This window comes from Acomys minous, assembly GCF_964271855.1.
Source record: "Acomys minous genome assembly, chromosome: 6".
Lineage (NCBI taxonomy): Eukaryota > Metazoa > Chordata > Mammalia > Rodentia > Muridae > Acomys > Acomys minous.
In genome coordinates, this window is record NC_140487.1 from 111,400,312 (window position 1) to 111,425,859 (window position 25,548).

General features: G+C 51.7%; 1 protein-coding gene across 1 annotated transcript in view; it reads left to right on the forward strand.

Moving 5' to 3' along the window:
• Positions 1–25,548, forward strand: part of MYOM3 (myomesin 3) — a 56,209-nt gene that overhangs the window by 16,698 nt on the left and 13,963 nt on the right. The window contains exons 11-25 of the mRNA XM_084788381.1: positions 549–690; positions 1,947–2,143; positions 3,578–3,631; positions 4,213–4,340; positions 8,012–8,195; positions 12,657–12,831; positions 14,233–14,354; positions 14,667–14,854; positions 15,082–15,208; positions 16,235–16,413; positions 19,775–19,889; positions 21,414–21,570; positions 22,104–22,213; positions 22,611–22,655; positions 24,339–24,475. Coding sequence (XP_084644507.1) covers positions 549–690; positions 1,947–2,143; positions 3,578–3,631; positions 4,213–4,340; positions 8,012–8,195; positions 12,657–12,831; positions 14,233–14,354; positions 14,667–14,854; positions 15,082–15,208; positions 16,235–16,413; positions 19,775–19,889; positions 21,414–21,570; positions 22,104–22,213; positions 22,611–22,655; positions 24,339–24,475 — 2,060 coding nt within the window. The remainder of the gene's footprint in view (positions 1–548; positions 691–1,946; positions 2,144–3,577; positions 3,632–4,212; positions 4,341–8,011; positions 8,196–12,656; positions 12,832–14,232; positions 14,355–14,666; positions 14,855–15,081; positions 15,209–16,234; positions 16,414–19,774; positions 19,890–21,413; positions 21,571–22,103; positions 22,214–22,610; positions 22,656–24,338; positions 24,476–25,548) is intronic.

Here is a 25,548-nt window from a genome sequence, read left to right on the forward strand (position 1 = left end):
GGTTCGTCTGCTGTAAGATGAAGATGTCGGGTTGATCTCTGAAGGTCCCTGCAGTAGCATCCTGTGGATCCAAAAGAGACACAACCACATCTCCGCAGTCTCTGAGAGTAGATGTGGTGGGGACCAGGAGCGGTGGGGACCAGAAGGGAGGGCTCTGGATAGTGTTGGAAGGCTCTGCTCGCTGTCGGAGTTCTGCTGTCTAGGGGCTTGAGTCCTGTCTACACTCAGCTCCTGGTGTGGTCAATCTATGAGCTGAATGCCCTTGAATATGTTGCTGTACATCTGACAGACTTAGTTTCTCACCACCAAAATGACGTCAAGCACTCAGGTGCCTAGCATAAAATGGACACTAAATGAGAGACTGCCGCCCCTCCTGCCGGATGCTGCCGTCTAGCGGAGGCCAGCTCAGTCCCCAGGCACTGGTCCTCCAATCTGAGGCCCTGGAGGACTCAAGGGAAAAGGAAGTCAGGTGGGTCGGGAGGAGGTCTAGCTCCCAAATGGTCTCAGGCTGAGGATGAACCCCCTTTTCTCCCTCCCCCGGGGTTCAGATGCTGCAGCTGAGATGCCAGGAGCCCCAGGCTCCCCGCTAAATGTCCGATGCCTGAATGTGCACAGAGACTGCCTGACCCTGACCTGGGCCCCGCCCAGCGACACCCGGGGTAGCACCATCACGGGCTACTCCATTGAGCTGTGAGTTGTATTCCGGTGGGTGTGGCAGAGCCACTTGGGCAGGGTACTGACGAACAGCTTGTGTGTGTGTGTGTGTGTGTGTGTGTGTGTGTGTGTGTGTGTGGTGGGGGGAGGGGGTTGGCGCAGCACAAGAGGTGGAAAAAGCAAGCTGCATGCTAGGACTGTCATCCCTGATTCACAGAAAAGGGCAAGGGCTGTCTATAAAGAACAGTTTAAAGACAGTGCAAGGAGCCAGGTGGTGGTGGCACACACTTTTAATCCCAGCACTCGGGAGGCAGAGGCAGGCGGGTCTCGGTGAGTTCGAGGCCAGCCTGGTCTACAAAGTGAGTCCAGGACAGGCAAGGCTACACAGAGAAACCCTGTCTCGAAAAACCTTTTAAAGGAAAAGAAAAAGAAAAAAGAACAGTACAAGGGTGTCCAGGTTTCCAAAGCCCTTTCACACTGATGCCTAGAATTCTGCTACAAAACCATGAGGTGCTTTGAAACTTGAGTAGCTGTCAGTTTGATGGCTAGGTGATCCTCCAGAGAGGGCAGGAGAAACAGAGTGCTGCCTCCTTCGTGGGCTAGGGATGCAGACACTGGAGCTAGGGAGAAAACCAGGCTTAAGAGTAGACTGCTCACTCGGGAGGCAGAGGCAGGCGGATCACTGTGAGTTCGAGGCCAGTCTGGTCTACAAAGCGGGTCCAGGACAGCCTAGGCTACACAGAGAGACCTTGTCTCAAAAAAAAAAAAAAAAAAAAAAAAAAAAAAAAGAGTAGACTGCTGAACTGGGCGTGGTGGCGCATACCTTTAATCCCAGCACTCGGGAGGTAGAGGCAGGCGGACATCTGAGTTCAAGGCCAGCCGGGTCTACAAAGCCAGGACAGCCAGAGCTACACAGAGAGACCCTGTCTCGAAAAAAAAAAAAAAAAAAGACTAGACTGCTTTGTGTGCCTGGGCCTGTGCTCAGTTTCCTAGCTCTCTAAGTGCGCATGCCCGTTGTGGAGTGACTGGCAGGGCCGGGGGAAGACAAAATGGGAGTCGGGATCAAGGTTCCCATCATGGTGTCAGGGACATGGCAAGCTCTCCAGAGCACTGCATCTTCCGATCGGCGATCAGTGTGGTGGTAGCAGATGGTGAGGAGCCTCTAGGCTCTGGCTGGAGCAAGGCTTCCGAGTGGGAGACGAGGGTAGAAGACAGCTGCAACTGAGTGCAGGAAACAGCCCCTGTTGGGGCTCAGACTGGGAAGGGCTGAGAGTTGGGGTGTGTTTCCACAGGTGCCAGGGTGATTCGGAAGAGTGGATGCCCTGCCATGAGGCCCCCGGGGGAACCTGCCGGTGCCCGATCCAAGGTCTCGTGGAAGGGCAGAGCTATCGATTCCGAGTGCGAGCCGTCAGCAAGGCCGGCAGCAGTCTCCCTTCCAAGGCCTCAGAAGCGGTTGTCATGGGTGACCACGATGCACCCCAGAATATGGGTGAGGTCCTGAGGGGACATTGTGGGGACCCAGCCAGGGCACTCAGAGGGGACTGCCTCGATAGGGAAGAGGTAGCTTGGTTTCCCCTTGTCACTGCTGTTGGCAAAGCACCTAGCAAAAACAGTACAGGAAAGGAAGTGCCCACTTGGGCTCCAGTGTGAGGGTACAGTTCATCACAGCAGGACAGCTGTGACCCCAGGAGCACAGAGCAGCTGGCCACATTGTATCCATGATCAGGAAGCAGAGAGACATGACTACCACTGGCCATCATCCCAATTTCTTCTTTTTAGCAAGTCCAGGTCCCCAGCTCACAGAATGGTGCCGCACACACTTAGGACGGGCATTTCCGCCTCACTGACTCCCTCATAGTCACACTCAGAGGCCTGTTTCCGTGGTAACTATTAATCCTGTCTAACTAACACTAGGCATCCCAGGGACACATGGCTCAACCTCCAGGAAGTCCTAATCTGAGCCAGAAAAGACCCTGCTCAGCCCTAGTGAGATGAGAGCTCACGGTCTTTACTCTTTTTCTTTCTTTCTTTCTTTCTTTCTTTCTTTCTTTCTTTCTTTCTTTCTTTTTAAAAATAATATTTAAAGGTTTATTTATTTATTATGTATACATTGCTCTGCCTGCTTGTACCCCTGCAGGCCAGAAGAGGGCACCATAACACATTATAGATGGTTGTGAGCCACCATGTGGTTGCTGGGAATTGAACTCAGGACCTCTGGTAGAGCAGTCAGTGCTCTTAACCGCTGAGCCATCTCTTCAGCCCACGGTCTTTATTCTTAAGTCCCCTTAGTCTGATGGAGGAGGCACAGTCCTATCTTTAGGAACCCCTCCCCTTCTGGGGAAGAAACAGCCAGTCTGGTAGAAGGCACCAGGCCCATCCCTAGGAGATGCCTGGGCAAGTTCCAACCATAGCTGCCACTTCAGGTGCTCTCGGTTTGATGGAGACGATCAGTCTGCCCTCAATAGCGCCATCTCAAGCCAGACAGTGGTAGTGCATGCCACTCAGGAGACAGACAGAAGGATCTTTGCAAGCTCAAGGCTATAAAGTGAGTTCCAAGACAGCTATTATTACAGAGAAACCCTGTCTCAACAAACAAACAAACAAACAAACAAACAAACAAACAAAAAAGAGCCCTATCTGTGGGGGTGTCAGAGACACAGCTCTCCCAGCCCTTGGAAACTACCCTGCCTTGGGTGTACCCCAACTCTGTGGAGTCTAAGCACACAGCCCCTGTCTCTGTCTCCATCTGCCCTAAGAGCAAACAGGAGTCCACTTTGGACTCCAAGAAACTAGACCCTGAAGGCTCATCCCTGAAGCAGCATGACCAAGGACTGCCAGGCAAAGTAGGACCGGGCAGGATCCAGAACCTGAGGTCATTAGCTGACCTCTGACGCAATCCCCTGTGCTCCATCCTACCTCCTAGAGATTCCCTTTGGCCTGGGCAGCAAGATCACCATCAGCAAAAACGATTTCGAAGGTACGTGCGAGCTCCCCCTGCCCCATCACAGATCTGAGACTTGCGTTTGTTGACTATTTATGTTTGAGGTGTAGGAGGGTCTCCTCAGAGGAAAGCAAGCACAGGGTCCCTGTGGACTGCCTGGCTGTGCCTCTGTGGAAGAGATGGCGTACAGGTGGCAGGGCCTCAGGGGAGCAGGGGCTGGTGCCGGCTTGGGTCTGGGTTTGCTGAATCAGCTAGGACAACACCCCCCCCACCCCCCACCCCCCACTTCCCGTCCCTCCTCCTCCCCTCCCCCTCCCCCACCGCCATGCTCCCAGCACCCTCTGTGAAATGTGAGGTTGAGGTTGAGTCTATGTGGATGTTTTTTTTTTCTTTCTTTTTAGGGGGGGTGGGGGAGAGTGTTCCAGACAGGGTTTCTCTGTGTAGGCTTGGCTGTCTTCTTGGACTCACTTTGTAGACCAGGCTGGCCTCGAACTCACAGCGATCCACCTGCCTCTGCCTCCCGAGTGCTGGGATTAAAGGCGTGCGCCAGCACGCCCGGCGTCTTTGCGGATCTTTGAGGGACTCCTTATCTCTCCCTTGATGACTCTTGATTCCAGATGCTGTGACCATTCCCTCAGCCCCAACCAATGTCCATGCCAGCGACATCAGAGAGGCCTATGCAGTTCTGAGCTGGGAGGAGCCCAGTCCCCGGGGCAAAGCCCCGCTGACTTACACTCTGGAAAAGGTACAGATGTGAACGAGGAAAAGCCCCAGGATAGCCTGGCAGGCTACAGGTCTGGAGTGAGGAGGTGCGGGGTATGGAAAACCCCAAGAATGGCCTTGGGGCCTTCAGAGATGGGAATTTGCCACCTGGAAGGGCCTAAGCAAAGCCTTAGTCTGAGGCAGGAGGATGGACTACAGGGCCTTTATATGCTGAAAGCCCAGATACTTACAGAGAATGCTTCCTAGGTCAGATAGCTGTAATTATAAGGAGATCCACTGGGTTCCTGGACACTTCCCTTCTTCCAGGTCAATGTCACAGGGTCACACTTAGGGCCCAGCACTCGTAGGCCACGTTGGGTGGGAAGTGAGGCTTGAATTCATCAGACATGGGCCACGTGGCATGTCTAACACTAGGAAATGGTCCTCACTAGGGACAGAGACAGAGCAGGAGAGACTATGAAGGAGGTGGAAGGAAAGTGGCCAGGCCAATCAGGAGAGAGCATTGATGGGATTCAGCCAACCCCATGCTCTGCTGTAGGAGTCTGAGGCAGTTTCCTAACCTCGCCTGCCCTCCTGTGATTCAGTGTTCTCCATCCTTGATTGGAAAGTCTGCCCTGGGGGGTGGCGGAGGGGAGCATCGCACATAGCTAGGGCTGGTACCTGTGGCTCGCTTGCCTCTCAGAAGGCCGAGTCCGGAGTTAGTAAAATACATAACTGAAGCTATGAATCTAAAATGTCCAGGGAGGAATCACTACCTCTGCTTGTCCAGAGAGCCCTCTTCTTACCTTCAGCCTTAACTCTCTGTCAGAAGAGAGCCGTGGATCTCTTTTGTGGGCCTGGGAACCCAGCTAAAGTACATACTGAATTCTGATCCTCCTCAAAAGCCAGGCATGGCAGGGGGCTCCTGTAATCCCAGAGCTGGTAGAAACAGGGCTGGGAGGATCCTAGCTGGCTTGCTGGCCAGTTACTGTAGCCAGGGGGTGAGCTCCAGGCTCATTGGGAGAACAACTGAGGGAGATATCCAGTGTCAACAGCTGGCACGCACACACACACACACACACACACACACACACACACACACCATACATACTCATACACACATACACCACACATACTCACATTCTCCCACACATTCACACACACATAACCACACATACTACACCCGCCACACACACTCGCACACACATGCACACTCACACACACATACCACACACTCACACACATCACACATACACACGCAGGTCCCCACCTGCTGCAGGCTAGTTCATTCCATTATAACCTATGAACACACACACACACACACACACACACACACACACACACACACACACACGCATGCTATCCGCACACACAAACATAAGCACAAAAGAGATTTGTTTCCTGGGTTGTGGAGTAAGGTCTGCCCCTCGGGGTCAGGCTGCTGGGCTCAAAGCCTGCCTCTGCTAATCAGTTAACAGTACGGCCTTGAGCAAGTTGTTTGTGTTCACCCTTCTGTGCCTCAGTTTCTTGTCTGGTGCGTGGTAGTGTCCTCTGAAACCTATGAATTTTTTTTTTTTTGAGGGGGTGGGTTCTAGGCTCAACAGCCATGTGGGCCTTGGGGAAGAAGAGGCAGAGAGGCAGGATCAGGGAGGCCTCACTGTGGCTCTCTACCCTCCGTCTTCCCAGAGGCCCAGGAGTCATGGTTGCCTCCTGAGTCCCTGAGAGAGCTGAGCTGGTGCCACTCACACCTGTGTTTCCGGGCCCTGTCTGAATCTTGCTTGATGGGTGATTTCAGACACCTATGTTCCCTCCCTGGTGTGGAAATTTACATGTACTTTGCAAAGCTTTCCTGAGAATTCACTGGCTTAGTCATCCATTCTCCCATGGGCTGAGACCCATCCTGGCCCTGGGGACGTGGGAAGGTAGGGAGGCCTGAGAAACAAGCTGAGGCTATTAAAAAAAAAAAATGAGGACAAGAGCCCATTATGTAGTGGGAGAGTGCCAAGGAGTGACACAAAGCAGGGGGGGCTTAGAAGTTGTAGGTATGACTGGAGGCCTGAGTTCTTAGTAAGTACCTCTAAGAAGGAGCCAAGCAGGGCATGCTGGCACATGCCTTTAATCCCAGCACTCAGGAGACAAGTAAAAGAATGTTCATGAGTTCAAGGCCAGCCTGGTCTACAAAGTGAGTCCAGGACAGTCAAGGCTACACAGAGAAACCCTGTCTCGAAAAACCAAAAGAAAAACAAAACAAAACAAACAAACAAGAACAACCACCACCACCACACACACACAAAAAGAAAGGAGCCCAGAAGATTCTAGAACATTCCTGGTACAGACTCCAGCAAGTACAAAGGCCCAGAGATCAGATCCAGACTCTGGAGAGCAACAGGATGACCCAAGGAAAGTGAATGGTGGCCAGATAGGTAGTAAGTCACAGGGACATTTTTTGGTAACAGGTCAGAAGGACATGGGAACCTGGGAAGGTAGTGAGGAGACAGGGACTTGCTGCTATAAAGGAACCCTCTGAAAAAAAAAGACCAGAGCAAGGCATGCTGGTGCATGCCTGTAGTCTCAGCACTTAGACGATACAAGCAGGAGGATCAAGAGTTCTAGGCCAGCCTCAGTTGAGTTTTAGGCCAGCCTACACTACATGAGACCCTGCCTCAAAAATCAAAAGGGGACGGGAGGTGTGGTTCAGCAATGGATCAGAGAACCAGAGTTCTCATCCGAGCACCTCAAAAACCCCTGTAACTCCAGCTCCAAGGGATATGATGGCCCTCTTCTGGCCTCTGGGTACCCACACACAAAAATAATAAAATAAATTTTTTTCTTTTTCTTTTCTTTTTTTTTCAAGACAGGGTTTCTCTGTGTAGCCCTGGCTGTCCTGGAACTCTCTCTCTCTCTGTAAACCAGGCTGGCATCGAACTCATGAAGATCTACCTGCCTCTGCCTCTGCCTCCTGAGTGCTGGGGATAAAAGCATTCACCACCACAGCCTAGCATAAATCTTTTTTAAAAAAATAACAACAACAACAACAACAATAATAATAAAAGGACGGAGTGAGAAAGGAAAAGAGGAAAGAAGAAAAGGAAAAAGAAGAGAAGAGGTCCAGGCTGTGGTGGTGCACACCTTTAATCCCAGCACTCAGGAGGCAGAGGCAGGTGAATCACTGGGAGTTCGAGGCCAGCCTGGTCTACAAAGCGAGTCCAGGACAGGCAAGGCTACACAGAGAAACCCTGTCTCAAAAATAAAAATAATAACAATAAAATAAAAATAAGAAGAAGAGGAAGAGAAGTTAAAGTTACAATGACAGGGGTCAGTTAGACAAGTTAAGTAATTCCTGTGACTGGTAAAGCTGGCCTGAATCAAGGGTACGGTGGGAAATAGGAAGGAGAAATTAGAATTCGACCCCAGATGTGTTTTGAGGGTGGGGTTAACTGGCTTAGATTTGGGCCTCTCGTTCTAACGGTTTGGGCCCAGGTGACTGCAGGTGTGAGCCACATTGGAGCTCACGGTAAGTTCTGGCCACGCCTGGGTGAGGAGCTCAGCAGGCATCAGAGTGGGGAGGTTGAGGAAGCGGAAGGAGGGGCGATCAGATGCGCAGGGGCGGTGCAAGCTGCAGACAGCCGCTCTAAGAGCCTGCAGGGGAAGGGCCGAGCCCACAGCCAGGCTCTGGCAGCCACGGCACCAACTCCAGCTGCTCTTGCTCTTCAGTCCGTCATAGGGAGCGGAACCTGGGAGGCCATCAGCTCCGAAAAGCCCATCAAGTCCCCGAGATTCGCCCTCCTGGACTTGGAGAAGGGGAAGTCGTACGTCTTCAGGGTGCGAGCCTTGAACCAGTACGGCATGAGCGACCCCTCAGAACCCAGCGAGCCCATCGCCCTGAAGGGCAAGCCAGGTAACAAGTAATGCTACTGTGCCACGGAGGAAAAAAAAAAAATACGGGCTACCCTGGATGTCAAACTCAGAAATCAGCCTTCGAGGAGGGGCCTTGCTCACTTCCCTACCAAGGAGGCGGAAAAGCAACATGGCCTCCAGCCTGTAGAGTTTTGAGGCAGCAGAGATTGTGTGCCTCTGAGCAGCAGGCTTGGGGAGGGGTGGGCGTTCTGCCCACCCAGATCAATGGCTTCCAGCCGACAGAGTCTGGCTCGGGTTAGCCCAGGCACTGGGTGTGAGTGAGTGTGCCTCAGTTCTAAGGTCTCCGGTGAGCCTCCTAAATGGGTAGACTTCCTGTGCAGGCCCCTACTTCCTCCTCAAGTGGCCAGACAGTTCCAATGTTTGACCTGGCTCCCTGGATATACAGAGTGTCCTTACTTGCCAAACTCACCTTCCTGGGGTCCTTAGTAACCGTCTCCCCAATTTTTGGCTCCTCCTGAATCCCCCGTGGCAGCTCCATCCTACCCGCCTTCTCAAGGCGCGTCTTCTTCCGAAGCCTCTGCATTCTTGGGCTCTCTGCTCTCTGAGGAGATCAGATCTGAGGGCTCCCTGGAGCGGATGTCATCCTTGAGGAGCTGCCATCCCAGAAAGGTCTGGAGAGAATATCAAAGCCCTGGATTTGCCCCACTTTAATACTTTATTCACATCTATATGGATACATACATATATACACAAATATGTACAAATATACATAAACCATATATAATTATACATAAATTATACACATGGATGTGTCTTAGTCACTGTTCTATTGCTAGGAAGAAACGCCATAACCAAGAAAAAACTTAGAAAAGCCAGCATTTAATTGGGGGCTGTCTTACAGTTTCAGAGGTTTAGACCACTATCACCAGGGCAGGGAACATGACGGTAGGCAGGCAGACATGGTGCTGGAAAGAGACTGGGCCTGAGCTTTTGGAACTTCAAAGCCCACCAGCAGGGATACGCTTCCTCCAACAAGGCCACGCCTCCCGGTCCTTGTAATCCTTTAAAGCAGTCCCATTCCCTAGTGACCAAGCATTCAAATATATGAGCCTATGGGGAGATTCTTACTCAAATCACCACTGTATGAATACGTGTGGCACATATAAGTGGGTTAATGGGCAACTGGTATTTTTCTTTTTTTTCTTTTTTTCTTTTTAAAGATTTAGTTGTTATGTATACAGTTACTCTGCCTGCATGTACACCTGCAGGCCAGAAGAGGGCATCAGAAGACATTATAGATGGTTGTGAGACACCATGTGGTTGCTGGGAATTGAACTCAGGACTTTGGGAAGAGCAATCAGTGCTCTTAACCGCTGAGCCATCTCTCCAGCCCCACTGGTATTTTTCTTCGATCCTGGTCTGAATGACATTTCACTTTGATTCTGGGCCTTGCTAAATGAATGGTTTGTGATTAGATGCCCGGAGCGCTAGACCACCTCAGAGGAAGACACCAGTACAATTCAGGAAAAGAAAGGAGAGTTGAGAGAAAAATCAAAAGCTTTTTTTTTTTTTGTATTATAAACATGGATTTTGCCAGGTGTGGTGGCACACGCCTTTAATCCCAGCACTGGGGAGGCAGAGGCAGGCGGTTCTCTGAGTTCCAGGCCAGCCTGGTCTACAAAGTGAGTCTAGGACAGCCAGGGCTACACAGAGAAACCCTGTCTCAGAAGAAGAAGAAGGAGGAGGAGGAGGAGGAGAAGGAAGAAGAAGAAGAAGAAGAAGAAGAAGAAGAAGAAGAAGAAGAAGACGAAGAAGAAAAAGAGGAAGAAGAGGAGGAAGGAGGAAAGAAAAGTAGATTTTACTGTATAAAATAAAAAAAAAACAACAACAAGAAAACCAAGAGAGAAAGGTAAAGAAGAAAGAAAGGGAGGAAAAGAAGAAGGGAAGGAGGCCAGGAGGAAATGCCTCTCTCCCCATGATTCTTCCTGGGGGTCTCTGAAGTGAGCACAGGGTTAGCACATTCTCCCTTCCCCATTCATCCATCTAAGGTTCTACCCACTCACCGACCCACACACTCACCCACCCACCACCCACTCTAACACACACACACACACACCTACCCACACATGGACACACCCACCCACACATGCACATACACACTCACCCACCCACCCACTCGAGCACACAGAAACTCACCCACCCACACATGGACACACACACTCATGCACATACACACACGTACACACACTCATGCACACAGACACTCACCCACCCACTCACACATGGATACACACACGCACTCATGCACATACACACACATATGTACACACACACACTCATGCACGCGCACACACACACACACACACACACACACACACACACACACACACACTCACTCACCTGCAGGACGCCCTTCCTGGGGGCCTTTCCCAGCCTAGGTTGCTGACAGGATGGCCAGTAGTGGAGATAAGGAATAGCAACGGGAGGGAGGGAGGGCGTCAGGCTCCATGGTGAGGGCAATGACCCAGCTCTGACTTCTAGCAGCCAGGTGCTGCTTTATTCATACAGGTTTCACAGAACCTGTATGACAGACTAGTGATTATCCAAGTGGTGCAGAGTATGTGTTTGTTTTTTCATTACATGTCCAGGGTTACAAGTTCAGTCACAATTACAGAATACAAATAGGACAGTTTTTCTATTATTACTATTATTAGCCCTATAATTCCAATTTAAGGAGTCTAAAGAGGGTTTTATCCAAAGCAAACACATTTATTATATGAAAGCCTGCTTTTAGGTTGGCGGTGTTTGCTGTTTGAAAGCACTGCAAACAAACAGGAAATACCTGAGCTGGCCTTTTTATGAATTGTTAATACTAATTCCTAACTCCTTTTACTATATGCTTCATCATCTACACCATAAAGTAGGAAAGGTTTATTTTAGTCAATCTATCTTATTTACTGAGTTTTATTCCTTCAGCAGTGTACCCTGTCAAACTCTCTATCTTTAAACTACATTTCAGAGCACTCTAAGCCTACAATAAAGAGAGACCTTGAATCTGTAACTTATTTTCCTGGACAATCAGGGTTTGTCAATTGTCTCTGTTTACCCACCAATTATACTGTTGAGCTAGCTCAGGAGCAGGCGCCCCACAAAGATTCCTGGAGTGATGGCCTCATCTAGCTATGTGCTTATCTGTTCTTAATGTTCTCCAGGGCACGAGAAAGACTTCCAAGTGGTGGCCTGATAAAGTTAATTTTAGGATTTTCCTAAAACGACTCAGACATAATTTTTCTCAGGAAAAGACATAAAGTGAACCATAATGCAGAAAATCCCCAAGAATGCAACACAAAGAGACCAAAACCTAAAAGTTACAGACAGAAGCACAGTGATTGCAGCAATCCGCTCAGCTTTGCTGGCTTCATGACTCTTACCATTTCAGTGGATATGGCTGTGCCACTCACTCACCAACCCATATGTGCACACACACACTTACCCACACATACATACATGCACACAAACTCACCCACCCACACATACATGCACACACACACACACACACACACACACGCTCACCCACCTGCCCATATGTACACACACACACTCACACGCTCACCCATACATGCACATACACTCACCCACACATCCATAATGCACACACACAAACACACACACTCACCCACCTGCCCATACTTGCACACATACACAACACCCATATATGACACACATCCACTCACTCACCCACACATGCACACATACACACTCACCCACCCACACACACACACACCCATACACGCACACACTCATACACACACACACACACTCACACACACACTCACACACACACACATACACACACACACTCACCCACCCACACATGCACACACACTCACACACTCACCCACCCACCCACCCACACATGCACACACACACACACACACACCCATACACACACACTCACACGTGCACACACACTCACACACACACACATGCACACACACACCCATACACACACACACATATCCACTCATCCATCTACCATACATGCGTGTGCATCACACATACAAACAACCGCCCCCCCCATCCATTTAGCGAATCATGGAAGTCCTAACTCAAACAACTTGGTCATTGGAAACCATGAAAATCAGAACAGCAGCTTCAAGAAAAGAAAACCAAGTTGTCTTTTTTTTGTTTCTGTTTTGAAGACTGCCGTTAAGGGCTGGGGAAAGCTGTTCCAATTGAAAAAGGGTGAGTGGGAGGGAGGGGAAAGGACGGGGGGAGAGAGCAACTGACTGAGAACATGAATGTAGTGCTTGAGTGAGGAACAAGATGGCTTTTAGGTCAGGAGAGTGAGTGTGAGACACACTCAGCTTGGGCGGTCCCAAAGCCTGTAGCCGGTCTGGAATCTAGCCACCGCCTAGCCTGCTAGGGAAGTCCTCCCGAATCCCCCATGCCCCTTCCCGCCCCAGCTCAGTGTCCTCTCCCTGTCCCCTCTGTTTTCCAGCGACCCTCCCTCCTCCAGCTCAAGTGCAAGCCTTCCGAGACACGCAGACCTCTGTGTCCCTTGCCTGGGAGCCTGTGGATGGAGGCGCGGAGCTCCTGGGTTATTACATCTACTCCCGGGAAGCAGGGGCGTCCGAGTGGCAAACAGTGAACAACAAGCCGGTCCAGGACACCAAGTAAGTCCGTCCCACCGGCTCCTGACCGGGACATCCCAGGCTGGCCACTGCTCTGAGTCCTTCCATCGTCCTGTAGTAGGTTTCCCAGTTCGCGGCATCCTGCAGTTAAGATGGTTGTTTATGCTGCTGCTTTAAAGATGGAGGAACTAAAGCACAGACCTCGCCAAAGCTCTGATAATAAGTAAAGGCAGAGGACTTGGACCAAGGGGGTCTCCATTCATAGCGAACACACTGTTAGCAGGAGTCTGAGGGTAGAGGGCCCTTCTGTCAGACAGCATCCCCCCCTCCCATAGAGCTGCAGGAAGTGTGCGCGAAGGAAAGAGAGGCCTGTGATTCCAGTTTTAGCCATTGGAAACGGGCTAGAGAAGACAGTTTTCTACAAGCCAGGGTGTCCTAGAAGGGCCTGGATGGCAGTTCTCTGGAGGGTCATTAAAGGGATTTTCAAGTATTGAGTCTCAGTGTCACTCACTGCAGATTGAATCAGAACACTGTTCTCCAAAATTGAGGCCAGCATCCTAAGCATGCATCCAGTGGCACTGGGCAAGGGGTAGGCTTCCCTGGCCTGGACCAGCCCCCTTTTATATGGGTTTTTTTTCCCCGAGATAGGGTTTCTCTGTGTAGCCTTGGCTGTCCTGGACTCACTTTGTAGACCAGGCTGGCCTCGAACTCACAACGATCCGCCTGCCTCTGCCTCCCGAGTGCTGGGATTACAGGCGTTCGCCACCACCGTCCAGCTCAGCTCTACATTTCTTAAAAGTGAGTTTATTTATTGTTCTGGGTGCGTGTGGAGGTCGGAGGTCAGCCTATGGAAACTACTTCTCACTTTCTACCACATGCATCCCAGAAACCAAACCTAGTTGGTCAGGCTAAACTCTCTGTCCAGCACCTCATCTTAATCTTTGAGACAGGGTCTCTCTCTCTCTCAGTGAGCCTGGAGTTCACGAACTGGCTAGGCTGGCTGGTCAAGGAACTGTAGGGATCCTGTCTCTCATACCCACATACACACACCCACGCAAACACACACACACACACACACACACACACACACACACACACATACACATACACACATACACACACCCTATACAGATGTTACACATACACAACTCTTTTGCACTGCTGCTAAAGACAGAGAGACAGAACTTGTTTTCTCAGGCATGTGTGGCACATACTTTACCAACTACACCGACCACGTAGGTGATGGAATCTAGAGCAGCTGTTCTCTACAACCCTAAAGGGGACATTCTCCATGCGCCATCTCATATGTCACTATGAGACCAGGACAGTACGTCAGCCGGGAGCCTTCTAACCTCATCTCACCGGCGAGCATTTATCCCGTGAGGCGGTTCAGATGGCGTCAGCTGTTTGGACACCCCTGACGGCTGAACTCTTCTCTCCCAGGTTCACAGTTCCTGGGCTGAGGACGGGGAAGGAGTATGAATTTTGCATCAGGTCGGTCAGCGAGGCTGGGGTTGGCGAGAGTTCAGCGGCAACGCAGCCCGTCAGGGTCAAGCAAGCACTGGGTGAGTCCAAGGCCAGACCAGCCTGTGGTCTTCAGGGAAGCCTGGCCTGGGCAAGAGCCAAGCTTTCTGCTTACCCTTTTCCTTCAAGAAGGAAGTGACAGTGGCCTGAGGCCATTGTGTGCACTGATCCCTGCCTCTCTAGGGAGTGGGAAGGCTCCCAGCCTCAGAGATCAGACACCCACAGCCTTTAATGGGGGGACTCCTAAATCAGGGTGCCCACCCACAGAAGAAGCTCACCAGCACCCTGGGGCCCCATTGCCCAATTCAGCACCCCCCCTAGGGAGCCTTCTCCTCAGTCCCTGTCTCCTACAGCTACTCCATCAGCCCCATATGACTTTGCACTCCTAAACTGTGGAAAGAACGAAATGGTCATTGGATGGAAACCCCCCAAACGGCGAGGAGGTGGCAAGATCCTGGGCTACTTCGTAGACCAGCATGACCCCGAGAAGTCAGACTGGCACCCAGTCAACAATCAACCCATCCCAAGCCGGGTGTGCAAGGTGAGGCTTGCGTGTGGCCACAGCCTGCATCACTACTGCTATGTAAGGTACAGAAAGCACAGCAGGAAAGCCTCCGGGTTCCCCAGGCTCTGCCTCCCAGGAGCCCCTGGGACAGCCATATTGGAACCCCCCAGAGGTCTCCTGTGATGCCTGATCCCACTACTATGGTGCCTCCCCGTTCTCTGCCCCAGCCTCAGCTTCCACAGTCTGACTTTCCACCTCTTCAGGTCACTAACCTTCAAGAAGGCCATTTCTACGAGTTCCAAGCCCGGGCCTTGAACTGGGCAGGTATCGGTGAGCTGTCAGCACCCAGCAGCCTGTTTGAGTGCAAAGAGTGGACAATGCCTGAACCAGGTAAGGGCCAATAGACCCAGGCTTGTCCCCACCTTCCCTCATCATACCATCAACACGGATGCCTCTGCCTGCCCTGGGCATCCTGTCTTGCCGTGTTGGTCCTGACCCCACAGTCTGCACGAGCTGACTCTGGAAACCCTGACACAGACGATATTAAGCCTGCCTGAGGGAATTCTAACCGGACCACCACTGTCTCCCACCTTGACACTACCTGAACCCTTTCTGACCAGATATTTCATTGACCCCTCCCCCCACAAGGCCACACTGTTGGAACAGTCAGTTCCTAGATCACCCAGGACTCTGAGTTCATCACCCCCAAACCCAGTCCTAGGCCAGCGAGGACAGTCAGCCACCCTAAGTGCTCACTGCTCCTGGAACCTCACTGGCTCTCTCACACTCTCTTCCACATCACCTGATTCATGCGTTCTACACAGAACCTGCCCCAGATGCTGGGAATAGCCCAGCGATGGCACACTTGTTAGCCTGTGGGATGCCATGCGATTGCAAGTAGCTAACGTCAACTGAGTATTTGCTGTGTGGGTGCATTCTGTGAATGACCTCCCTGTTGCTTTCTATGCCTCCATAGACTAGAACTGTTGCTACCTCACCTTAGAGGTGAAGAGACAGGAACACAAAAGTTAAATAACTCCCAAGTCCCCATCACTGGAAAGGGTAGAGCTGGTTCTGGAGGTCATGACCTCAGCCTCCATCTTTGACATCCAAGTGGCAAAAGTTGTCTCAGATGGGAGTAGGGAAGGTCAAGGAGGCTTCTGGAAGGAGATGATGCTGAGCACATCTCAAACAGTTGGCCAAGTTTCAGGCCCAAGGTCAAGTGTTGTGCAACCAAGGCTGGCCAGGTCCCACAATACTCCCAGGAGGCACTTCCAGACTCAGTGATGGCTGACAGTCTACTCAGCTTGCTGCCCACCTGTCTGGCTAGAAGGCAGTGTAGATGGATGGTTGGCTAGCTGTTGCCTGACCGAACAGCCCCACATCTCTGCCCATATTTCATCCCCATCCCTGCAGGCCCCCCATACGATGTGAGGGTGTCTGAGGTACACGCCACCTCCCTGATGCTGCAGTGGGAGCCCCCACTGTATATAGGAGCTGGCCCAGTCACAGGCTACCGTGTCAGCTTCCAGGAGAAAGGCTCTGAGGAGTGGACACCGGTCACCCCAGATGCCACCTCCGGCACCCACCTCAGGGTAAGTTCCTGCTCCTCTGTCCTCCCTGCCACTGCATTTGCCAGAGCCACACAACATGCAAGGTTCACCAGTTCTTTACTTAATAGCAGCAAAGGACCCAAGAGGGAAGATGACTTTGCCCAGGGTCACATGTCACATGGTGGTAGGTCTGGCTGGCTGGTGGCATTACCTACTCCATGCTGGGCAGACATTCCCCTAAAAACTCACCTGAGAAACAGCCAGCTATAGAAGCATTCAGACACACATATCGTTTGACCCCCAAAAATTTGCTTCTGTGATTAAACCAAAGAGAAATAGCAAGTCGTGTGTGCAGATACCCAAGGACAGTCGTGAGTACTCTTTATAATGGCGGAAGGCGGAAGTGACTTGGAATCTGTCACTGGGGGGTGAGGTGCTGAACTAATTCATAAGTGGGTCCTTAAGAGGAAGCCAACAAGACAGTGCAGGAGAGGCAGTGGTATAAAGAATAAACTTGACCGATGTGTATATATCGATTGATGTGAGAACATATATCGTGTGTGTGTGTGTGTGTGTGTGTGTGTGTGTGTGTGTGTGTGTGTAGGAAGAAAAATAAACCAGAACAGTGTGCTTAGATAGCATGTATCTACCATGGCATATTCATTACGTGTAAGTACACATGCTTCTTAATTAATTTGGTGATAAGAGTGGAAACTCAGGCTGGGATTACAGGTGTGTACCTAGGTTATATTTCTGGATTTTTTTTTTTGAGACAGGGATTCTCTGTGTAGCCTTGGATGTCCTGGACTCACTTTGTAAACCAGGCTGGCCTCGAACTCATAGAGATCCACCTGCCTCTGCCTCCCAAGTGCTGGGATTAAAGGCGTGCGCCACCACCGCCCTGCTTGTTCTATTCCTTTCTAATTCACCCATAAACTTGGGTTAGCTCCAGAAGAGAAGCGAAGCTGAATGCAGTGGCAGTGGCCATCATTACATTTTATACCAACAAATGTCCCTACCAAACAGTGGCTTCGAAGCTGAAATGCTTAGATGACATTAGGTCTTCCAGACACAGGAGTATTGATATATGGTGAGGTAAAAAAAAAAAAATAGGTAGACGCTTGACAGTCCCTGGGTCAGTGTCCCCACAGTACAGTCAGCCATTGCATGCCCTTGGATGTGTGTCAGTCCAGGCCAGGGCAGATGGCCACGGTAACTTGGCACCGGTTCCCACCTTGGGATGCTTGGCTGCCGCTCAGTAATTCACTAACTGTGCTTCTTGACACCTACTTAGTCCCAGATCTGGACCAAGTCCCGGACAATTTAAGCTAAACATGCTGCCATTGGCATTGGTGACGAGCGACACCGTTCTGTGATAAATGCTACAATGGAGAGGCAGCCGAGGGATTCCAGGAGACCGAGGGAAGGAAGTCCGAGCCACTTCCTGGCATCTTTGTATGGGGCCACAGCTGGATAAGGAAGCCTGGCTCTGGGGTGCTCAAGGCAGAGACCTCAGCGAGGACAGAGGCCAGGGACCCTGGGGGAGCTGTGGAGTGAAGGTAGCTTATGTGGGAGCAAGAGGCAAAGAGGTTTAGACACCTTGGAAGACTTTGGGTCTTCAACATCAGAACTTGAAATTGATCCCGAAGACTAGGTGAAAATGTAGGCGTAGTCAGACGGACAGAGAGAAACACAGACTGGAGAGAGGTCCAGGGAGACACCTTTGAGGGAACCGCAAGACTAATCCAAAGATGCAGAAACCGAGTTTCCTTCAAGCCACGCTGGGCATCCCCAGCACAGTGCAGTCTGTAATCCCAGCTACTCCGCAGGCTAAGTAAGGCAGGAAGATAAGTTTGGGGCCTGCATAGGCAAAAGAGCAAGCTCAAGGCCAGCCTGGGCAACTAATTGAGACTCTGATTCAAACTAAAATGTTAGAGCTGGGGCTGAGGCTCAGTGTAGACTGCCTGCCCAGGATGCACAAGGCCCTGCGGTCGACCCTCAGCACCACCGAAGCCAGGCTTGGTGGTACACACCTGCAATCTCAGGGCCCAGGAGGTAGAGGCAGAAGGATCAGGAGTTCAAGGTCATCCCTTGACTACATGTCTGGCCTACATGAGGTTGTTTCAAAAAATTTTATTAATCAACTTTGAGACAGGATTTCACTGCGTAGCTCTGGGTGACCCGGAACTGGTATGTAGTCCAGGCTAGCCTCAGACTCATAGAGATCTGTGCCTCTGTACTGAGACTAAAGATATACACCATATCCGGGTAATGTTTCCCCCATTAGGAATGTAATTCAGGGCTAGAGAGATGGCTCAGAGGTTAAGAGCACTGGCTACTCTTCGAAAGGTCCTGAGTTCAATTCCCAGAAACCACATGGTGGATCACAGCCATCTAAAATGAGCTCCGGTGCCCTCTTCTGGCCTGCAGTTGTACATGCAGCCAGAGGACTGTATACATAATAATAAATAAATAAATCTTTTTTTTAAAAAAAGGAATGTAATTCAGTGGCAGAGTATTTGCTTAGCATGCGTAAGGGTCTGGGTTTAATCTCCAGTACCAGTAAAGGGAAGAAAGGAAAATAGCCGACCAAAGCATGGAAAGTGAGCCTAGGTCTGCCTCAGAGCCACTGAAGAGAGAGAGAAGGCAGTATCTGTGAGAGATGAGGATTGCAGGAAGGCGAGGGTACACGGGAAGACAGTGAGTTACATCCAGTCAGGTTCCAGGACTGAATTCCTAGAGGACCAAGCCAGACAGAGAGGCCAATAGAAAACTGGAGCTGATGGGCAGACCTGGTGGCACACGCCTTTAATCCCAGCACTCAGGAGGCAGCGGCAGGCGGATCTTTATGAGTTCGAGGCCAGCCTGGTCTACAAAGTGAGTCCAGGACAGCCAAGGCTACACAGAGAAACCCTGTCTCAAAAAAAAAAAAAAAAAAGAGAGAGAGAGAAAGAAAGAGAGAGAGAGAAAAGAAAAGAAAACTGGAGCTGACAGGCAAGCCTGGTGGTGCATGCCTGTAAGCCCGGGGACATAGGAAGTAGAGCCAAGAGAAGCAGGCGTTCCAGGCCAGCCACAGCCACATAGCAAGTTCAAGACCAGCCCAAGCCACAGGAGATCCTGTCTTAAGACAAAATTTAAAAAAAAAAAAAATTAGACCTTGGAAGCCAAGAATGAGGATACAGCCCTTCACAGACCAGAGGGTAAGGCCGAAGAATGCTGAGTCCCAGGCCAGCTTGGGCAGCATACAGAGGCCCCATCTCCAAACAAAAACTAAACCGCCCTGGATGCCAGGAAAAGGGCACGTTCCCCGCCTGCTCCAGCCCACGAGGGGACCCAGAAGCTCTGGCCAGCGTCTGCTAGAGTGCATCTTCCCTGTCCTCAGGCTTTGCTCTCCTACCTCCAGGTATCTGACTTGCAGCCAGGAAAGCAATACATGTTCAGGGTCCAGGCCATGAACTCAGCTGGTCTGGGACAGCCATCAGTGCCCACTGACCCCGTGCTCATGGAAGACAAGCCAGGTAGGATGACCAGGGAGGGCCAGGCTGCCCTGAGGGACTATGGTCTGGATGCAGGGGGAGGGGGGAGCTCAGGGAAATGATGGGAGGGGCCTGAGGACAGAGCTGGAGGCTGAGGAGTCTATGGACCCTGCCCCACCTGCCACTCTTCCTACCCATCTCAAGCTTCCCTGGTGGCTAACTCCTCACTCCTCTTCCCCACACGCCTCTTCCACAGATGTAAAGGCATCTTCCACGCTGCTTTCTTTGTGGGGGGAGGGAGGCGGGGGTTGAGACAGGGTTTCTCTGTGTAGCCTTGGCTGTCCTGGACTCATTTGGCAGACCAGGCTGGCCTCAAACTCACAGAGATCCGCCTGCCTCTGCCTCTACCTCCCAGGGGCTGCGATCAAAGGCTAGGGCTGCGATCAAAGGCTTGTGCCAGGACGCCCAGCTCATCTTCTATGTTTTCTATGCCATATGCATGAACTTACGTGACTCCTTCAACCGCTCCCCAACTCCATCTCAGGCACTCCCTATGGCTTTGCCCCTATTGAGCTCACTGGACCTGCTATCCATGTCAGAGTTGCTCCTAGGTCCTCACACCGTAGAACTCACTTCCAGTGCAAATCCATTAAAGCACCAAGGCCCATGCCTTGACCAAGACTCCCCTCCTCCTCCACCCCCCACCCCACCCCCAACCCCCATGTTGCTAACTATAAGTCAGTTCACTTCCTAATCTATTAGATATTCAACCAACAAATACGTGGTGAGGTCCACACTGCACAGGGGACATAGCTGTGGATGAGAAAGCACGTATCTGCTGTTATAATGGGGAAGATGGGGCAGAGGTGAGGTTTGCGGGGAGCAGGGGTGGATGGGTGGTAAAGGCAAACTAGCCAGGGGTAAGGCAGAGAGACCCAGCTCAGTGGTGGAGGACTTGCCTAGCTCTGGGTTTTGTCACAGCACTGTAGAGATGAAAAGGACTTTTTAGAGACAGGAGTCTGGTGTTTTGTTTTGTTTTGTTTTGTTTCTTTAGTTTTTTCGAGACAAGGTTTCTCTGTGTTATCTTGGCCGTCCTGGACTTGCTTTGTAGACCATGCTGGCTTCGAACCCACAGCGACCCTGCTGCCTCTGCCTCCTGAGTGCTGGGGTTAAAGGCGTGCGCCACCACGCCTGGCCGAGACAGGAGTCTGATGTGGTGGTCTACACCTATAACCCTAGAACTCCAAAGACCAAGGTTGTAGAACTGTGGATAGCCTGGACTACCTAGTAAATTGAAGGCCAGCCTGGGCTATTGTAGCAAAATGTTATGTCAAAGAAAAGAATTAGGAGGGGCAGGGAGAAAAAGGCGGAAGGAGAAGGAAAAAGAGGAAGTGGGAGGCAGGAAGAGGAAAAGTCAGTCCAGAAAGAAAGACCTCTTGGAGGAGGGTAACATGAGTTGAGGATCATAAAAGGCCTTGGAGGTCACAAGAGGTCTAATCCAGGGAGCGACATGACCACAGTTATAATAAAGAAATCGCTCTTGTCCCTTCCTGGATCTCACCCCAGACGCCCAAGAGATTGAAGTTGGCGTGGACGAGGAGGGCCAGATCTATTTGGCTTTCGAAGCCCCAGAAGCCCCTGACTTCTCTGAGTTTCAGTGGTCCAAGGACTACAAAGGCCCACCAGACCCGCAGAGGGTGGAGGTGGAGGATGAAATTAACAAGTGAGTGTTGGCGAGGGGGGGTGGGGGTGGGGAGGACAGCACCCAAGGGTGGCAGAATTGATAGGGAGACACACAGGTTGGCCAAGGCCGTCCCCGTCTGCCATGAGTGTCCTGGCCGCCAGCTCATGGAGAAGCAAGAGATGGTGAATGCCTTTAGGGTCAGAAATGAAGACATTCTTTGGGGAATTCTTTTTTTTGGGTTAGGGGCCATGAGAGCCACTGCCTAAAATCCTCAAGCAGACGCGGAGTCGCTGGCTGCTGGTTGCAGACCCTGCGCCACACTGCCAGCTCTAGAGCTTTTGCTGGTCCACAGGGGACCTCTGGGGTTGCAAGGGTACAGCTGTCCCTGCTGTCCAGCTTGGCCAGGACCTAGGACGGGGGCACAGGCCTGCCAGAGCCAAGATTCTCTACCTCCTCCCCCCCCACCCCAACTTTCCCTGTCCCCATCCCCATCCCCACAGACCGTGAGGGTGTCTTGTGCATACAACCCTAAAGCCCCCATTTCAGAGCATCATCCTACCTCTGTCTGCCAGGTCCAAGGTCATCCTGAAAGAACCTGACCTTCCGGACGTGGGTACCTACTCAGTGGTGGTCGCTGATGCTGATGAAGACACCTCAGCAAGCCACACGCTGACAGAGGAAGGTAACAGCCTCACTCCAGGACAGCCCCTTGGGGAAGCAGACCCCCCCACTTCTGGAGCTCAAGCACCCACAGAAGCCCAGTGGGCACTGAGGCTCAGCCTGCCCAGAGCTGGATGCTGCGGTGCTCGCCCCTGCAGAGCCTGCCATCCACAAGGTGCTTCCCTGAGCTGGGGGAAACTTAGGCGACCTTGGAGTGGCTTAAAGCACCTGCAGCATCTCACACTGTGTGACCAGAGCCCACTGCGCTTACCGCCAGCTCTGTGGAGCGTGTGACCCCAAGTTGATAGCAATGCAGAGCTCTCTTGGGACGCCTCGGCACGGAGGCCCCTAGGACGGCTGTCGCGGAGCCTGTGACTTAATGCCGCCTCTGTTTTCCTCCTTGCCCCTCTCTGCCCCAGAGCTGAACAAGCTGAAGAAGTTGAGTCATGAGATCAGAAACCCAGGTGAGCCCTGAGGTGTGGCTTCCTGCGGTTCCTAAAGTCCCAGGAACATGTGCTGAGCAGAGCTGAGTCAGTCAGAGAGCAAGACTATAACCTGGGAGCAAGAGAAAGGGGAACCCCAGCCTGGAGGACCAGAGGCCAGAGGCATATTGATGGAGAAGTGACAGCCAGCAGGGAGCCAGAACTGTGCAGAAGAGGGAAACAGGTGTCTCTTATCAGCACGAGCACCTCCAACATCATCACTGTCACCACTGTCACCACCACCAGCACCATCACTATCACCACCATCACCGTTATCATCATCACCATCGTCACTACCATCACCCATCCTATCATTACCACCATCGCTATTGTTGTCACCATCATCACCACCATAAAATCACCACTGTCACTATCACCACCACCATTATCACCTCCACCGGCATCACCATCAAAATTGTCACCATCATCACCATCACCACCACCACCATCACCACCACCACCACCATCACCACCATCACCACCACCACCACCATCACCACCACCACCATCACCACCACCACCACCACCACCATCACCACCACCACCACCACCACCACCATCACCACCACCACCATCACCACCATCACCACCACTACCACCATCACCATCACCACCACCACCATCACCACCACCACCACCATCACCACCACCACCACCACCACCATCACCACCACCACCACCACCACCATCACCACCACCATCACCACCACCATCACCACCATCACCACCACCACCACCATCACCACCACCACCACCACCATCACCATCACCACCACCACCACCATCACCACCACCACCACCACCATCACCATCACCACCACCACCACCACCACCACCACCATCACCACCACCACCACCACCACCATCACCACCACCACCACCATCACCACCACCACCACCACCACCACCATCACCACCATCTATCATCATCAACACTACCACTACCATCATCACCATCACCACTCTCACCACCATCCCTGTTGTCACCACCATCCCTGTTGTCACCACCATCCCTGTTGTCACCACCATCCTCAACACCACCATCACCACCCATCGTCGTCGTCATCACTATTGTCACCACCATGACCACCATCACCCATTATCCCCACCGTTGTCACCGCCACCACCATAATCACCATCATCACCATGGCTGTTGTCCCCACTCCGTCGCCGCCATCCTCATCAGCTCTTGAGACATCTGGACATGAGACCATCTAAACCACTTCCCCGCCTTCTCTCTGGATGGTGGAATCCTTAAGCTCAGACACTTGATCATATACTGGAATTGTTCCAAATTTCCTGCCCAGCCAAGTCAACAACGGGCAAGGTGAAGGCCAGACTCCCATGATTAAGGTCCCTTGAAGAGGAAATGTGTTTCTGAGATCAGTTCAGTCTACAGAGAGTTTACAGGCCTCCAGCCAGGCCCAGCTCCTTCAGGCTCTACAGAGATTCCACCACCACCACCCCCTCCTGCCATTCACTGCCAAGGGTGGGGCAGGTGGGCGGGGCATGGTGGGGCAGGTGGGCGGGGCAGAGCTGGTTGATGTTGGGAGGCGCTGTGAGAGGCAGAGGTGGGGAAGGAGGCAAGGGGAGCCTGCAAGGGGGTGGAGCTAGGAAAGTGCTGCGGGGAAAGGGCTCCCGCCCACACCTTCCTGTGTCTTCCAGTCATCAAGCTGATCTCTGGCTGGAACGTGGAGATCCTCGAGCAGGGTGAGGTGCGGCTGTGGCTGGAGGTGGAGAAGCTGTCGCCCGCAGCAGAGTTGCACCTCATCTTCAATGAGAAGGAGATTTTCAGCTCACCGGTAAATGGTGACCACAAGCCCTTGGGGAGGCTCTCCTGCCCCAGTGCCTCACCTGTGAGCTGGTGCTTGTGACCAGCTGTCATTTTAGAAATAGCTGCCGCTTTGGCTGTCCCAGCAGCGGCGTGGGAGGGGGGGGGGCGCATGCGCAGATGGCTTTCAGTATATGGGGGGGTGCTGTTACTAAACAGTGGGGGACATTTCCACACCCACTGCCACTTTCAAGTGTCCTTCCCAGCATCCCTAAGGTGGAAGCCTACGCTTTCTAAGCCTAAACCTTGACAGACACTCAGGGAAAGAGTTTTTCTTCTCTTGGCCACTTTACACCTGCTTGTTCATTTTCCTGTTTCAATCCTTTGCTTTTTCCTCTCTCATTTCAAGTCAGAGCAAGGGCCTGGGGCTGCAGGTCAGTGGTAGTCCATTGTATCCAAGAATCTACCTGCCAACATACACAGGGTTTTTTGTTCTTTAATTTATTTTATGTATGAGTGCTCTGTCTGCATATATGCCTGCAGGCCAGAAGAGGGCACCAGACGGTTGTGAGCCATGACGTGGTTGCTGGGAATTGAACTCAGAACCTCTGGAAGAGCAGACGGTGCTCTTATCCACTGAGCCATCACTCCAGCTACCAACACAGGGTTTTATTTTAAACGATACTTATATAAGGGTGTTGCATGTTTCCATTTTTATGCATAGGGAAGATAAGTAAATTTGTCAGAATGGGCAACTGACATTCAATTGTTTTTACCTGAAAGCATATCGAGTTCGGCCTCAAGACAGTACAAATTCACCAGTGTGAATTTCGTCTTCAAATGGCAAAGCAGTCGCCCAAAAACATGGATTAGAGACAGAGGTGCAACTCAGTGGCTAGACCCTGAGTTTGAACCAAAGAAGGGAAGAAGGAAGGGTGGGTGGGAGGGAGGGAGGGAGGAAGGGAGGGAGGGAGGGAAGGAGGGAGGGAGGGAGGGAAGGAGGGAGGGAATATATCTTCCAGAGAAAGGGGTGATGGTTTGGGTCAGAGTAAACATCAGACAGATGGCAGGAATGTGCGAGCAGCCCTGTGGGTGCCAGTGTCC